Consider the following 17,851-nt stretch of genomic DNA (forward strand, 5'->3'; position numbering starts at 1 on the left):
CTGGAAAGGTTTGTGGAGCATTTTAGGATCCAAGTGTAATTTACCGATTCATGCCCTTATATAGGTACAATTCACATTGCCCTTATATAGGCATAGAAATCCTGCCCATATTTAGACATACCCCATCCAGTCCAAATACAGGCATTGCTACTTCCACTAGTCCCAAAAAGCCACAACGATTTCTTGGAAAACTCGGCTTCAGCAGTCAGGGACATCCCCTTACTTGAATATTGATTTGTCCTAGAAATCATGGCGTTTTCAAAGAACTACCATTCCCTTGGGTTCTTAGGTGACGTTATTATGTCTGACTTTACGCCAAACAAGGCACCTTCAACGTATAAATCTGCCTACACTTGCCCTAGCAAACACACATTGGTTCGGAGCAGCTCGACTATCTACTTGCCCGACGCAGCTCGCTACAGCAAGTGCCGAAGGAAGCCGACCCTCCAGCTGCCGCACTGACAGAGAAGCAGTCCTTTCTCTCGCTGAGAATCCAGCTCCAGTGTTTCCAAGCTCCCCTCACGGGGTGTTGGGAAATCGAGCCCCGAGACAGAGATATCAGACCTCCGACATTCTGAAACCAAGGTACGGAGCTGAGTAGACGCTAAGAGAAATCTTGGTTAGATTCTTGGCAAAGACAAACTAAACCTATGCTACAGCTATCTTACTTCTTCCCTCGTACTAGACTTAGGTTAGGTACATTGGGGTAGACATATTTTAGAAGCACCAGTTGAATACTTTTAGCCTTTGGTATTTATGTATGTATTTATCTATGGTCAAGGAACCATACAATGCTTTTACACTATTATTTTATAATACTCTTCTTACTGTACGCATTATACTTTGCAACCAGTATTACGATTGTAGCAGTTCACTTTACTTGCATGAGAAAGAAGACTGTTCAATAAAGGCTTTTATTGAAAACGCCCGTCTCTCTATTTCTCTGCACCTCAGATTAAACAAAGCATGCACGATTGACTGAGTGAAATATCTATCTATTGTTTCCACAACTCTGAAGATCAGTTTTATTCTTTGGGAAACAAAGTTGTCATATTTATGCGATTGTCAGAAACGAATCCCTTCTTGTTTATTCGAGAAAGTTTCTAGTGACCTAAGCTAGCTGGCACTCACAATTAAGTCTAATATATTCGATAGAGACCTAGTAGACATAAGTCCTATGTCAAATCTATAGGATATATTATTCCAATACGCAGAACTTATTGGGAATATAGGAACTACGCTACATGGCGCCCAACGTTTGGTAAGGCACTAATTTAACGCTAAACACTAGAGTAACTCAGTCGTGCTTTTCACAGAGACCTCTTTTTCCCGTAAAATACTCCAATAGACGTCTGGATAAAATATCCGCCATTACTGAGTAGGACGAAAATCCTATGTATTAGTTTTTGGTTCGATTCAACGTTTAAGGATAGCGTTCCAAAATATTGTGCACCTTATCTGTGTTTCCTTGAAACTTGCTCTGCAAACTTTCAGTCAACAAAATGACAAAGCGAGAACGGTGGGGCTGCAGCCCAACCGGGTTTAAACATTACAGGTTTCCAAGAAACCGATGCAGATGCTATAATCATCCCGGAAAACCTAAGGAAAACCATTGCTATAAAGCTAATAACGAATGGCCTATCACCTAGAGGTGGTAGGGTAATTTTTGTCATAGAGGCACACTAGAATATCGGCAGACAGATGTATTCTATTCATGGATAGTCTTCCCTGAAGCAAATGCAGTATCGCATGCGTTTCAGCCAACGGAATACGTTCCTTTCGAGGACATTGAAATTTCACGAACTTACCAAGAGCATCAGCTCTGGTTTAAAGGCGCCCTACAACATCAAAATCACATTACCAGGCTCGATCCATTAGGTAGACCACGTGCAAAATGGCTGGTACTAGCCAGCTATACACCTCATCCTGACATTGAAGAAATGTCAAGTGAAGAACTATTAGTTCAACTAAAACAACTAATTAAAATACATAGACAATTGGTTCAATATGTTATGCGGACTCTAACAGTCCAACCTCCTATAAGGATTCCACAACAAACCCCTCACCAGGGGAACACAAATAAAATTACACCACAGACTATACAATCAGTCATTGGTAAATTGCCCACAAAAAGGGAACAAATTCCATTCTGGATAGCTCCAAAAATTACTCAAATCAAGGCAGTATTTCCTGACAGTACACCTCATGAGAAACACAGGATTTTAACAATCTGTTTACCAATGGGGATCGCACCAAACCTGGAGGACTGCGACACTTGGGGTACAGTCTTTGCTGCGATATACACAAAAACACATGGTGTTCCGTCTATGGCGGTGATACCAGACGTCCTAAAACAGATTCAAAATGAATAAGGGGCAGAGCCCGCTTTAATCTGGGTATGAAATTACTGAAAGATGTTAAACAGGTCTCAGCTGTAATATTAGCTAATATTAAAGGTGAGGCAGCATCCGTGGCGATCCGCCGAAAAATAAGAGAGATTGATATAACTGAGCAACCATATGAACTGGAAAGAATAATTGAAAAATCCTATGAAGAACTAGGAAGAGATAGTTTGGGTGGGAAACCAGTAAAGCCCCAACTAACAGAAAATCCTGAAAAGGTCTTTATTAAAAACACTCACTACTCCTAAAAAGAAGTGGGAAATTACTAAACAAACTTCTAATGAGAAGCGTTCTCAGTCCCGAGGAAGGTCTCCTCAAAAGAGGTATAACCTCAGGAATAGGGATAATTTGAGAATACCTGATACTGATATAAGTTCCTCTCGTACCTTTCAGACTTCCTCACAGAAATCGGAAAGAAGAGGACGGTCAGAACACAAGGAAGAACGCGTGAAGTCCAAAGACGATCAACACGATTAAAAAAATAGGAAAATCCAATTCACCAAAAAGAAGGTAGCAGGTCTAAAAATCAGACATGCCGAGGATCTTGAGGACACAACTCAAGAACGGGGAGTGGGCCCAGACAATGCTGGACAGCGCAGCAGAAGTCACCATAGCTCGCAAGATCTTGAAGGATCATCTGGAGACAGTGGACTTGAATGAGTACATTCAAGTTGAAACTGCCGACACCAGGGTTAGTGTACCCCATAAGTTATATGAAGTAACGCTCCGGATGGAGGGGGACATAACTAGGAAAATAAGAGCACTCTTTTGGGAGAAGCTCTCTAAGTGTTATGACATTCTTCTAGCTGAAAAAGACTGGCCACCAAAATTTGTCAGCGAGTGTCCACACGGCGAAGACATCATTATGCCAGCTTTCTCGAATCATATTCCAATTCACTTAAAATACACCCATGCCAGAAAATGGGCTGTAGCCAAGGCTCCAGTATTATATAAAAATCATGTGTGATGGGATTAGGATTCTCCTCACCACAAAATCCAGTTAAGATCACAATCAACTGCACAGAGGCAGTATCCAGTTAAGCAAGAAGCTAAAAAACAGGTCAAGGAGATCTTAGATAAACTTGAATACCAAGGGGTGATTGAAACATGCACCTCGTCAATGAACAATCCTTTGTTTCCTGTCGCCAAACCAGACAATACATATCGTCTCGTTTTGGACTACAGCCATTTAAACTCTTGTTGCAAAACCTTTGCAGTACAAAATGCACACACAGTGCAGCACTGATGAATAACATCATGCGCAAAAAATATAAAACCACATTACATCTTTCTAACGGTTTCTTCTGTCACAGCGTCACTTCTGTCGTCTCCCCCAAGGATTCAAGGATAGTCTGGAGTTATTTTCAGCCAGAGTAACAGAGTTACTACAAACGTATGATGATGAGGCATTATCTTATGTCGATGACATGGACAGGCACTTGAACAGGGTGAACACCAGAATACTTGGCTTCGCCTCCAAAGGGTACGAATTCAACTTTAAAAAAATCAAGAATTGCCCACCTCAACGTCCTATTCTTGGGATACGAGTTATCAAGTGAAGGCAAAAGCTTGGCAGCCAACTTTTTAGAAAAGTGTGCGCTGCTCCAACCTCCAAAACGCTTAAAAACTTAGTAAATTCTAGGTTTCCTGAATTTCGGAAGAATTTACATTCTAAACTACACAGAAAGGGTTAAACCTCTCTACGAATTAATAAAACCGGATTTCAAAATTACTAATTGGACTCAAAAACACACAGAAATTGTGCGTTCAGTGCAAACAGACATGTTAGCAACATCACATTTACAGACACGCGTAACCGTACGCAATCTTGTAATACGAATAATCTCAGGAAGATGCGGATTTACGTACTTAACCTTTAATGAAGGTGAAAAGGTACCGACTGCTTACAAATCACACTTGTACATACAAGCTGAAATGAAATTCACTTCAACAGAAAAAATTCTGACAGCGGTTCAAACTGCAGTAGCAAAAGAGAGCTCTAGCACAGGGTAAACGCATAATGGTTGTTACTCCTGTACCTACCTTAGAGGCAGTGACAAAAGCAAGCATTCCAAATGCTAAGGCTTTACATCCAAGATGGATACAATGGGTTAACTCTCTTGCTGCAACAGACGTTAAATACGTTTTTGACCCCTATTTGAAAACACAAGAATTTCTACAATACGAACAAGAATGTCCTCTGTCCACTGAGATTCTGCCTCTAGAACAGTACAAATGTATAATTTATACAGACGGATCAGCACAACCCGCAATTGGGGGTAAACAAGCTTAAAGTGATGCGTGTGCGATTGTTAAAGGTCGCTGGTGCGATGGTAAATTCCGACGTATGGTCACAAAAACACAATCTCTCGAAATCTGTACAGCTCAGCGAGCTGAACTACAGGCTTTCAAGATGGCGCTTGAAAATACTGATCGCGAATTCCCCACACTCATAGTGTGCGATTCGTATTACTGCGTCCAGTCTTACAATGAATACTTGCAGAACTGGGTTCAAAACGGTTTCAAAGATGCAAAAGGTGGCACAATCAAGCATAAGTTGCTTTGGGAACAAGTAGTTCAATTACAGAAAGAACTACAAAAGACTCCCGTGATCCATACATTGAGTCATCAGCGTGATGGTGTTCACGTTGCAGGGAATTCATTGGCTGATGAAGCCGCGAAGGCAGCTGAACAAACGGCTTCCGTAGCTGCACTCACTTGTTCAAAAACAACAATAGCCAGTGAAATATTGCAGGCTGTCGCCGCTTCCAATAAAGACAGCGGTAAAATGTTACCAAAAGGCTTTCCACTCAAGTACTCATATATAACCGATATAAATAATGTTCCTTTTGCTCAAATCCCTGGAGTGGGGGATAGAGTAATTCCAAACATGGAAGATAGATTAGGACTAATCTTAGCTGCACATGAAGGGCTTGCCTCTGCACACGCAGGTGTTTCTGCCATAGTGTCATTACTAAAACAAAGATACTGGTGGCCGCGCATGAGGAATCAGACCAGAAACTATCTTTTGGAATGTGAAATCTGCCAAAAAATAAAGGTTTCAACACTGAAACGCCTGGCGCAGACGCCCCTTTTAATTTCAATAAACCATTAGCTTGCATTTACCTGGATCACTGCGGTCCCTTACAGAGGGATGGTAACTATAAATATATCATGGTCGCAGTGGATTCATGCTCAAGATTCATTTGGATGTGGCCTCAGCGCTCGGCTGACGCCCGAACTGTTATAAAAGATTTGCAAGTCTTTATCGGCACATACGCAGTCGGCATGCTACATTCTGACCAGGGTCCTGCGTTTAGCTCCAAAGCTTACAAAGAGGCCATGGCCAATCTGGGTGTTGCATTGCGGTATTCGAGTTCATTCCATCCGGAGGGAAATTCGGTAGTAGATAGAAAAAAGCGGGACATAAAGCAATCTATAACAGCTAGGGTATTAGGCTCGGGTGACGGGTGGGTCAAACATCTAATAAGTGTCCAACGTAGTTTAAATAATCTGCCAAGATATTCGCTGGGTGGAATCACTCCATATGAAATACTTTTTGGTACTAGAATGCTTGTCCAGGACCTCGATCATCATACTTCAGTGGTGGAAAAAGAAACCTTTGATATCAAAGACAGTTTGGCTGTTTTGCAGGACTTAAACGAGAAAAGGAGAAGTCAAAGCAACACAATACCGAAGCCAACGACCACTGAAGGAGAACCACCCGTCCCAGCAAGGCCAGTCTGGATTCCAAAGTTCGGGGATCTAGTCAGAGAAAAGATTGCAGATAAGAAGGAATTTGGGCCTTCCTACAGAAAACCAGTACCAGTGCTAGCAATCCACGGATCAAGAACAGTGTTACTGCCGCCCCTTGCTGGAAGAAAAAAAAGAACAGGTTTGTATCCATCGACCTGATCAAACCACATCATGTGTCCGATAATAAGTAGTAGGTCCAGTGGGCTACAAAGTCCAAATCTTGCTACTATCCAAGAGGTTCAGACTGAGAGACTAATAACATTTGAAGACTCTGCAGCACAGAACAAAGGACTAAGCAATAAAGATATGGAACTTGTGCCTCTTAAAACCCAAAATTACAGTTCATCAAGACACTCCGTCTACAATGATGTAGCATCGGACTACACTAATATGACAAAGGATCCGGTAGCCCCAGCGCTTTCAAATAATCCTGATGCAATTCCAACAATTGACAGAACTGCCTCTGGCTATTTCATCAACTTTGATACGTTTTCTGAGGATCCCAGTGAGCCTGAAACGACATCAGCAAATAAAACGTTTAAAGATAAAGTAACAGAACTCTTTCAGCAACTTGAAAAAACGTATCTGGTTTCACCATGGGTTGAACTTTGGATTGTGCTTGGTGTACATTTACTCCTAATTTGGCTAATCATGGTATTAACTTTGGGGACGATGATAAATGGAAAATATAGTAAAATGGACACAGCAAGTAAGATCAACTTGCTCTTGAAGCCACACAAATCATCTCATCGTGAACAAAGAGACTTGATATCAGTAAACATCGCAGCCATTCCTATACCTGGTGGAATAGCATGGGATAGAACTGATTATGACATTTATGGTCCAGCAGAGCTGCTGAACATTCCACATCAATTTAAGGTTTCCGTGAGTGACTTTGTTTCACAAAGCACGTTTTCTGATGATTGGGACTTTGAGACTGTTAATAACATGATGTCAGATTTAGAGATGTCTGCTAAATTTACAAGGATAATGTCTATATAATGTGTGTCACTCCTATTTTTAGTGTGAGTAGACTGATGTTCAATTGGATTATAAATCAATTTTTGTAGTTTTTGGGTGCCACAGGGTAGACCCCTCCTGACCTTGAGGTGGTCGGGTTTGTGCGAAATGAGAATACAGTGACGAACCAAACTACACTGTGCCCTTGGTGGCCCTCCTTAGGAGACGTTGTCCCTCTGTACTGTTCAATAACGATATGACTAAGTCACTGTTGATTGTTTATCAATTCATTTATTCAAATGAAGTTCAATCCAGATTTAATTCATCAGGATACAATTTAAATCAAAATATCATTGGTTCGGTGGTATATTTGTATGGTTTCATCCGATTTACCAAAATAAATCCCAATGCAATTCGGGACGTATGCCCTTCATCAGGGGACTGGTACACAATCTGTGGATTATCAAATACATTTGAGTCAGGGGTGAAAACTAATCCTCAACACAATATATACATGTTAAAGTCTCATAACTCAGGGTTAGTGCCAGAAGCCATTAGGAGTGAGTGTTGTACTAAATTAACACAGTGATAGCGTGAGTGCACGATAAATAACTGTGCCGGATAGATGTGTTACATGCAGGGTCAGAATACAGATGTGCGCGAAGGAGGTCAGTGACAGCGTCCGTCGTGCTTTAGAAGTGCTTACACGGTGGTGAATGGTGTGTGATACAAAACGACCAGGTGGCGTGCTTGTGAAATTAAACGATACGGACAAACTGTGTTAAAACGTCTCGGGCGGTGCGGTGAGGTCAATCGGCATATCGGTATTCGATGTGAAGGCATGTAATCGGACATTGCGCGGATAATGGGCCAACGGGTTATCCAGCTTACCGGATTGAAGATGTAGATTTGTATGGGTTCGTGCTGGCGTCTTCAGCGGGTACGCGTGGGTGTGTAAGAGTCCGCCGCAGTTAAAAATATTCCCGAAGGGGTGAACATTGAAAGAGGACTGTTAGGAGTCCGCCATGATGAAGTGGTGTCGTGCCTCCCTGGAAGTTACAGGAAGGCTCGGGAAAAGGTCAAAGAATGCAAACATTGTGTGAAAACACCTTGGTTGTTGGTCAATATGATCAATGTAGGATTACTAGCCTAGGAATGGCTGGTGTTCGTGGGGCATGTGATAATAAAGTTTCAAATGAAAAGAGAAAACTCCTCACGTGTATGGTGCGGTGTGAGTACGGGGTGAGGTGTAAACTGCACCTCATAGATAAACATTTGTCTTGTGGTCTCCGTGAGGGTAAGGGGTTATGTATACAATGAAAAAAGACTGTATAGGCACACAATAAAAATGCAATACAAACAATAATCATGGCTTCTGTGTGCATTTCAATTCTGTAGGAAAACAATAGGTGTGGTACACATGACAAAGTGCGTGTTACAGGAACATGAGATGTTAGAGAAAGCAACTGTACTCCATCCTGTCATTCAGTCCTTTTGGATGGCAAGCATCAAGTCTTTTGATCCAAATAATTACGCGCTGTAGTAGTCTCTTCCTATTGTCAATCCCCTGTCTGACAGGTACAATCTCCAAAACCAAAAATCTAAGTTGGCTTACATTGTGTTGGTGTGAAATGAAATGTGCAGCAAGTGGCGATTTCAACATTTTATTCCGAATGGTACTTTTGTGTTCGGTTATACGCACTTTTATTTTTCTTTCAGTTTTGCACACATGCGGGAGGCCGCATGGGCATTTAAGCAGGTACACCAGGTTCATTGAGTCGCATGTAGCGTTCGTATACAGTTTGATAGTTTTTCCAGATGTTGGGAGGTTCATTGTGTTACCTTTAATCACATTATGGCAGTGGCTGCAGTTCAGACATGGTTTTTATTTATTTATTTATTTAAAACATTTATTAAGCGCAACTGTCACCTTGCAGGTATCCTGGCGCTGGTGGCTACTTCTGGGTTTATAGACAGGGAGGTTGAACTTTAACTAGCAGGCTAAAGGGGTGAAGGAAAGAGCCAAGTTTTGATTCGTTTCCTAAAAGGTAGGAGATGAGTAATTTGGCGGACATCGGCCGGCAAACTGTTCCACAGCTTAGCTGCCGCCACTCTGAAAGATCTGCCTCCGATCCTGGACTTCTTATATTTGGGGACTTTCACCTGTATATGTCATTGTGGCCTGTTGTGGAGTGGCTTCCAGTAAATCTTTTATGTTTCTAGACCGTTGGTAGGCAAACAGTGGTGTGTGGTTGAAGATACCACAAAAGTCTGGTTCCTGTTGTACCATCTGCCAATTTTTTAAGATGATCGTTTTAATTGCTGTACTTCTACTTGAAAATTTTGATACAAACACTGGTCTTTGAGTGCTTTCTTGACTTTTTTGGGTCGATAATAATTCCATCCGGTTCTTGGTTTGAATCCGTTCTTTGGCAGTCCTTAGGACTGGCTCAGGATATTTTCTGTCTCTGTATTTCAGTAACATGTGGTTTTCGGTGTTAATGTATGTCTCTATCTCTGAATAGATTCTCTTCAACCTGAGTAGTTGGGAGTATGGAAGATGTTTCTTCAAGGCTGTTGGATGGCAACTATCGAAGTGTAGAGCATTGTTTCTGTCTGTTGGTTTGATGTATAGTTCTGTTTCAATTTTGTTATTCTTCACTGTTATCATGACATCCAAGATTGGTAAGCTTTGGGTGCTTGTTTGGTGGGTAAATTCAATGTGATCGTCAATGTTATTGATGTAGGTAATGATTTCTTCTGGTGGACCTGCCCAGATTAGATAAATTTCATCAATGTACAGCCAGAAAGTACGGATCTTGTCCCGCCATCTTTGGTTGTTTAGAATATGTTCTACCTCTAGACGGTGCATAAACAAATTTGCATAGCTGGGGGCTGCGCAGTTGCTAAATTTACAAAACATGAATACTTAGAAGGTTCATCAGATTAGGCAAAAATGTATTGTTATAATCACTATGGTCATCATTACTTGCACAAATCTGCAAACCCTAGAAAATGTTTATACTTTCAATCAATGGGAACATTGTCCAACGCCACCAAAAGGTAGCTCAAAAACATTCCATGAAAAATGTCCATACTTCTCAGGTTTTAATATCACAAATCCGCTTACATTTTACTTTAGAAATGTTAATAAGACAGGAATGAAAAGTATGTTAACCAATACAAAGCAAATTTATTCAGCAGCCTTTTATGCCCAGCCGTCCTCATTAGGTTTCGACTTCTGGAGTGACAACATAGAAACAAAAACTGTCTGGGGCTCAAAAGACTGGCAAGTACAGGGAATAGAAGCTTTATTTCGAGCCTGCTTTATCTCTGAACAAATAATGTTTTTGAATGACACTGTTCAACAGACATCCTGCCTTGGCCTAGCCAAGATAAAAGACTTGAACAAACCGTCTATACCTGCACCTACATCTGATAGCTAAAACACTTCTGAAGGAGGGGGGGTCGACATAAAAACTATTTTACTTAAAAACAGAACTGATCCTGATTGGAAAAAATGGTTAATCTGGCCCATTTATAACGAAGCTTGGAAAGAGACTGTGGGACTTGGCCCTTTCCCCAGAAATGTTTCGCTTTTTATTCCTTTAATTTAGGGTGCCCCCTATTGTAACAAAAGTGTATAGGCCTTGTGTAATGGAGAAAGCCCTGTGTAATGTTAAACTAATGTTAAGGTGCAGGTGCTTTCTTCCCCTAACATGGCTGCCCCTGACCCCTGCTACTGCAGCGTGGTCTTTTCAGGCGCATTCTAGTGGCCAGGAGCTGGCTGGAACCCTCAAACAATGTATCTATACCAGCCTGCCATAGGTAGAATGGTGGAACCTCCTGGAACCTTCTGGAACAGGTGAGGTGACACCAACTGCCACTGCCAACGGTCAACTGGCGCTATAAAAGGAAAGGGAGGGAAACTTTCCAGAGAGAACTGAGGAGAACTGAAGAGAGAGACCTAGGGGAGAACCTACACAGGAGTTTTAGGCAGTAGGGCCTAGTCAGGGACTTTTGATACTGGGAGTGACAGGGCTTAGGTGCTGCCTTCCAAGTGTTGAGGAATCCTGAACTAGCCCGTTGACATGGCCCGGCGGGAGGGGACCCAGGGACCACTTGAAGGGACTGGTTGAGGAGATTTGATATCAGCCATCAACTCAAACCCCCCCCCTTCAATGAGCTAAGAATCTGCTATTTACAAGGGCGCAAGAAACCTAAAGCGCCAAGAAGAAACTTTTCTACCTACAGGACTATTGAGGGATCAACCAAGTTTTGGCGCCGAGTCACCCCCCTGTGCTCCCTGACGCCACCTGGGTCCCTGCGCTAACCTGTCACTGTGTGGCCTATCCGGTCTGATCTGCTGGTTTGCGTCCAACTAAAATAAACTGCCTGCTGGCTAAGCGCTCCTATTCCCTAGCGCTAGCACCCTGGACTACCTGTCCTGCTGGTGCTGCCTGAACTACCTTATTTATGGGAATGGCCCCTGAGAAGCGCTGTGCCTGAGAAGCGCTATTGCTGTAACTAACCCTGAGTGCCCAGCGCTGTCATTTGAGGATCTGTGGCTGCCAGGAGCGCTATTGTGGAAACTGCCCAAGTGCTAAAATTGCCGAAGCGCTACTGCTGTCTGAGCGCTAGCTCCCAGAACTGGGGTGCCCGTGGAAGCGCTGTATGCCATGTGATTGCTGGGGCTGGAGCGCCGCTTGTCCCCACGAGTCTGCCCCCTGTGAAGCGTTGGGAGGGAGAGGAGCGCTGGCTAATTACCTCACCGCCGCCGACTTGTGGTGGGTCGCGCCGGCCCGATTGTGTGCTGTCCTTGCGGCGGCCCCTGGAGCCTTGGGGAGGCCGCCGCGATCTCCAGCAGGCCGCGCCGCCCAGAAGCGTCCTCTCCGCCGAGTCTCACGTTGCGGCGGCCCTCGGTGTCAGGAGAGGGCCACCGGTGTTCGAAGAGGGCCGCGCTAGGCCCTGTAGCCGCACCCCACCCCGCCCCACGTGACGGGGGCACCCGGCCGCAATCTCCACAGGCCGCGCCCCCGCACCAACAAAGATCTGATTGGCCCAATGCCCGGCTGGGCCCCGCGACCGGCCCGGCACTGTGAGAAGGCACCGGAGGGCTCCAGAAGGAGCACGAGCCCTCCTCCACTCAGCTGTGTGGTCGGAAAAGGCCGGAGAAGACCTGAGAGAGTACAAGGGCTCCTCGAGGAGCCGAAGATCTCAAGGTAAAGCCCCGGGGGAGGGCGCAGGTAGATGCGGGGCCTCCCAAGAGTGAGCAGGAGGCTCCGGAACCGCCCCTCCCCCTCGGGGAAAGTTGTTGCTGGGCCCTATTTACACACAAAAGGCCCCGGAGTTGGGCCAGAACAGGGACACAGCCCATTAGGGACAGTTGAGCACTGAGTTTACCCCTGGCTAGGGGTCCGTTAATGATTTGACTTAAATGATTAATCTGGCCTAATGAACTGGTCGCCCTGTCTAAGGAAATGTTTATTCATGGTTGATGAAATGTTTTACCTTTGCCTAAAGAAAGGTTTTACTTGTGCCTGAGGAAATGGGGTTCCTAGCCCCAGTGAAATGGTTGCCTTCCACCATGAGAGGGTTATTCTTATTTAAGGTGAAATTGCCCGATTCCTAATGAAAAGTTTTACATTAGGGAAATGCTTTGCCTCTAATGAAATGCTCTGTTGCATACTCTGTGGAAATGTCTTAATGAAATGCTGGTTTTCCCTGATGAGATGTCTGACCTACAGTTATTTAATATACACCATTTAAGTATTTATATGTTTATACCGGAGAAATAGAATCCTTTTATCCGCTCACGGAAATGTGAGTTAAGTTAAAGCTATCTCGACCGCAGGAGATGGTTGTGTTCACCTAAGGGAATATTGAGTCATTTCTAAAAGCGTAGTGCTGCAGAGGTTAGTGAGATAACTGCATTTGTGACCTGGTCAATGCAAATATCATCTGAGTTAACCCCTGCCGGGGAGTAAAGTTATATGCTCATTTTGGCCTTATACCGGTTTAGTGATGGCTAATGCAAGGGTTATTTGGGCCTAATGGGATGTCTACCTAATAGGGTGTTTACCTAAAGGGATGCCCATTCTTGCTACATGAAATGCCTATGCCTGATTGCAGAACTGTTTTACTCCCGAGACAGGAAGAGAGTTATGCCAGCCTAATGCTGCGGCTAATGAGATGTTTTACATTTAATTAAATGTTTTATCCTCACTTAATGCACTGCCTATTCCTGCAGCTGGGAAATGTTACTGCTATTGAAATGTCTAGAGAGTTGACACTTTAGTGTTCCCGGAATTGCCTTAAAAATTTTGCGGGTGTGGTCTCAACCCTAAATGTGCGGCATGGGTGATGAAGTGCCCCTTTTGCTTACCTGAAGAAATGGTTAGTGGTGCTTAATGCAATGTTGTTCATATGTTCTTATAATGAATTCCTTGCAGGTGCTGACAAGGAGCAAGGCTGAGGTCAGGCCTGAGTTTATCGAATATTTAATATAATCCAATATTTAATATTTATTCCTCTAAGTATTTATTACCAAGTGTGGAAACATATGTATTCTAAAGGAAAACTAATAAGTTATTGATACTATGAATTTTTGGTTACCCTGATCCTGCTCTATATAATAAATAGTTACTTGCTTTTGATACAAGCTCACTGGAGTGGCGTCACCATTGCGTGCCCATGTTACTGCCTCAGTGGATGTGTGTGCTGTATGGTCACTTTACAGGTAGGCTTTCGGATGTCTACCCGCTCGTGCCATGCTACCCTCGGGGAACTGGTGACCCCAGTTCCAACAGAGACTGCAGAAAGAATACGAGAAATTTATTGTATTAATTTAGAGAAGAGAGAGAAGGAGCGAGAGAGAAAGAGAGCGAGAGAGAAAGAGAGCGAGAGAGAAAGAGAGCGAGAGAGAAAGAGAGAGCGAAGGAGAGAGAGCGAAGGAGAGAGAGCGAAGGAGAGAGAGCGAAGGAGAGAGAGCGAAGGAGAGAGAGGAGAGAGAGCGAAGGAGAGAGAGCGAAGGAGAGAGAGAGAAGGAGAGAGAGCGAAGGAGAGAGAGAGAGGAGAGAGAGAGCGAAGGAGAGAGAGAGCGAAGGAGAGAGGAGAGAGAGGAGAGAGAGAGCGAAGGAGAGAGAGGAGAGAGAGGAGAGAGAGAGAAGGAGAGAGAGGAGAAAGAGAGAGGCGAGAGGAGAGAGAGAAAGAAGAGAGAGAGAGAGAGAGAGAAGAGAGAAAGAGAGAGAAGAGAGAGAGAGAGAGGAGAGAGAGAAAGAAGGAGAGAGAGAGAGAAGGAGAGAGAGCGAAGGAGAGAGAGAGAGCGAAGGAGAGAGAGAGAGAGAGAGAAGGAGAGAGAGAGAGCGAAGGAGAGAGAGAGAGAGGAGAGAGAGAAAGAAGGAGAGAGAGAGAGAAGGAGAGAGAGAGCGAGCGAAGGAGAGAGAGAGCGAGCGAAGGAGAGAGAGAGAGAGCGAAGGAGAGAGGAGAGAGAGGAGAGAGAGGAGAGAGAGGAGAGAGAGGAGAGAGAGGAGAGAGAGAGAAGGAGAGAGAGAGAAGGAGAGAGAGGAGAAAGAGAGAGGCGAGAGGAGAGAGAGAAAGAAGAGAGAGAGAGAGAGAGAAGAGAGAAAGAGAGAGAAGAGAGAGAGAGAGAGGAGAGAGAGAAAGAAGGAGAGAGAGAGAGAAGGAGAGAGAGAGCGAAGGAGAGAGAGAGAGCGAAGGAGAGAGAGAGAGAGAGAAGGAGAGAGAGAGCGAAGGAGAGAGAGAGAGAGGAGAGAGAGAGCGAAGGAGAGAGAGAGAGCGAAGGAGAGAGAGAGAGAGAGAAGGAGAGAGAGAGAGCGAAGGAGAGAGAGAGAGAGGAGAGAGAGAAAGAAGGAGAGAGAGAGAGAAGGAGAGAGAGCGAGCGAAGGAGAGAGAGAGCGAGCGAAGGAGAGAGAGAGCGAGCGAAGGAGAGAGAGAGCGAGCGAAGGAGAGAGAGAGAGAGCGAAGGAGAGAGAGAGAGAGCGAAGGAGAGAGAGCGAAGGAGAGAGAGGAGAGAGAGAGAGAGAGAGAGAGAAGGAGAGAGAGAGAGAGAGAAGGAGAGAGAGGAGAGAGAGAGAGAGAGAGAGAGAGAGAGAGAGAGAGAGAGAGAGAGAGAGAGAGAGAGAGAGAGAGGAGAAAGGAGAGAGAGAGCGCACAAGGAGAGAGAGAGCGCACAAGGAGAGAGAGAGAGAGAGAGCGAGAAAGAGAAGGAAATATTAATGTGATTTATCTCAGGGCTCGATCCCTCTGCCTCAGTACTTTAGCAGTAGATCAGGTTTTAACTGGATAATATATGGCTGGGGTCGATAGTGGCAGATGTAACAAGACCTGCTTCATTTTTACAGCGATCTTAGCGGTCAAGGTAAATTAGCGCAAACAGGGAATACGCAATTGGCCCCGTCTCAATAATATATACAAACGAGAAAACATTGCATGCACATGGAACGAAACCAGAATGATAGCCTGTTTTGCTAAAGTAGATATTGGAATGCGTCGGACTACGTTTCCTAAATAGGGCGTAAACCTCAATCGCCACAGGCAATCAGGCCTTTCAATTACACAAATAGCAAACAAAATAAGGAACCAGCATTACAACGGCTAAGTTATTTGAAGCATTTATCCTTATGCTTTGAAACGCATCCATGAAAACTGCCAGTATTTTAGAAGATGTGCTGGTCTGCACACTACACAGCTTGGGGAACGTGACCAGGATTCAACAATAGAGCACACATTCATTTAGTAATGAAAGCTCACTACAAGTTGCAAGGACACAAGTAATGCTTAACAATATACAATATTCACATAAATAAATGTGTTTAGCCTTCTTTGATTGACAACTTTTCAGTAGATCGAAAACTGTTCCATTTGGTCGAGAATCTTGAATACACGCAGGTGCACTTGGAACCAACAATATACGGGCAGTAATTTATTTTTCCTTACGGCGAAGAACTTGCAGTAAAACACATTTTTTAGGCTTTTTGCAATTTTCCACAACTTACACAGGCACGCACTACGTCACACATACACAAAAATACACCTGCTCAAACACAAAAGGTGCATATTTAGCAAGCAGGCAGGCTGACACGATGCAACGCAGGCATTAATTATAACACGTACGAAGCACACACATGCAGGGAGCTGCGTCTGAAGTTGCCCCCTCAATGAAAACTCGTGCTTTCCGAAAAATGAGGAAGCTGGTCTGGGACGGAAATTGAGCAGCTGGGACCGAGAGCGGAGGATCGATGCTGCTCTTTTTTAACAGCTGCAGCTCTTACCTGAGTATACGCTGGAATCGATGAAGGAAGTGGAGTTGGAAAAATAAAGAGACCGATGCCAATCCACCTGTCCCTTTAATGGCCATTGCACTCACGGCAGTCTTCGTTCTTGCCGCAGAACAATGACGTCACTTTCGGCGCTCCCGAATGTGCGTAGGCTTTTGCTAGAGGAATCCACCGGGGTATATGAAAAGGTGAGAGAGCTGCACTCCATCGAGGATCTGCGGTTCGAGTCCCAACCAGCCGGCAGACTGATGGTTTACAGTAGGTAATTTTGGCATTGTGTTCGAGGCAGCTGTGCTTTTTAAAAATGTATTTTAGTATTGTGATGGAGTGAATTTGGCAGTCACCATGACGACTACGCTTGTTTTCCTTTGCAAGACCTATTCATCGGGCCATAAGCAGGTCTGTCCACAGTTGTTTAAAGAGTCTAACAATAGGATTCCACTAAACTATGTGTTTATGGAAATACTCTATGAAGGAAGTGCAGCCTGGGGGTACAGAAAGTATCATATCACAGCAGCGCCTCCCGGCATTCCGCATGCATAAAAAGTTTGGGGGTTTGTAGGGCTTTTGGAATTTAGGGCGTACATGGTCATTTTAGGGTTGAGGGTGGGTTTGTGTTTTGGGGGGCCAGGTGTAATTTAAGGGTTTAGAGCATGTTTGGGTTTGGGGTGCGAAGGTTAATTTTAGGGTTTAGGGTGTGTTTGGGTTTTAGGGTACAAGGGTTAATATTAGGGTTTAGGGTGTGTTTGTGTTTGGTGTGCAAGGGTTAATTTGGGGGTTCAGGGTGTGTTTGGGTTTTGGGGTGCAAGGGTTAATTTGGGGGTTCAGGTTGTGTTTGGGTTTTGGGGTGCCATGGTTAGTGTTAGGGTTTAGGGTGTGTTTGGGTTTTAGGGTACAAGGGTTAATGTTAGGGTTTAGGGTGTGTTTGGGTTTGGTGTGCAAGGGTTAATTTGGGGGTTCACGGTTTGTTTGGGTTTTGGGGTGCCAGGGTTAATTTTAGGGTTTAGGGTGTGTTTGGGTTTGGGGTGCAAGGGTTAATTTGGGGGTTCAGGGTGTGTTTGGGTTTTGGGGTGCCAGGGTTAATTTTAGGGTTTAGGGTGTGTCTGGGTTTGGGGTGCAAGGGTTAATTTGGGGGTTCAGGGTGTGTTTGGGTTTTGGGGTGCCAGGGATAATTTTGGGGTTTAGTGTGTGTTTGGGTTTTGGGGTGCAAGGGTTAATATTGGGGTTCAGGGTGTGTTTGGGTTTTGGGGTGCAAGGGTTAATTTGGGGGTTCAGGGTGTGTTTGGGTTTTGGGGTGCCAGGGTTAATTTTAGGGTTTAGGGTGTGTTTGGGTTTGGGGTGCAAGGGTTAATTTGGGGGTTCAGGGTGTGTTTGGGTTTTGGGGTGTCAGGGTTAATTTTAGGGTTTAGGGTGTGTTTGGGTTTTGGGGTGCCA

The 17,851-nt window shown here is 44.4% G+C and overlaps 1 protein-coding gene and 1 long non-coding RNA gene across 5 annotated transcripts in view; one reads left to right on the plus strand and one right to left on the minus strand.

Moving 5' to 3' along the window:
• The window catches only part of LOC144784653 (uncharacterized), a 102,256-nt gene extending 85,709 nt beyond the window's left edge, over nucleotides 1-16,547 (minus strand). Inside the window, exon 1 of one of the 2 annotated variants that reach the window (XR_013601692.1) lies at nucleotides 16,412-16,525. This is a non-coding gene — a long non-coding RNA (uncharacterized LOC144784653). Of the gene's footprint in view, nucleotides 1-16,411 lie in introns of both variants that reach the window. The other variant, XR_013601691.1, reaches the window with a different exon arrangement.
• Nucleotides 16,533-17,851, plus strand: part of STEAP2 (STEAP2 metalloreductase) — a 434,593-nt gene continuing 433,274 nt past the window's right edge. For 2 of the 3 annotated variants that reach the window (XR_013601690.1, XM_078663584.1), the window contains exon 1: nucleotides 16,533-16,675. Coding sequence is in view for 1 of the 3 variants with exons in the window: in XM_078663584.1 (XP_078519710.1) it covers nucleotides 16,534-16,675 (142 nt within the window). In the remaining 2 variants the exon portion in view is untranslated. Of the gene's footprint in view, nucleotides 16,680-17,851 lie in introns of all 3 variants that reach the window. The other variant, XM_078663585.1, reaches the window with a different exon arrangement.

The sequence above is a fragment of the Lissotriton helveticus genome, chromosome 10, assembly GCF_964261635.1.
Source record: "Lissotriton helveticus chromosome 10, aLisHel1.1, whole genome shotgun sequence".
Lineage (NCBI taxonomy): Eukaryota > Metazoa > Chordata > Amphibia > Caudata > Salamandridae > Lissotriton > Lissotriton helveticus.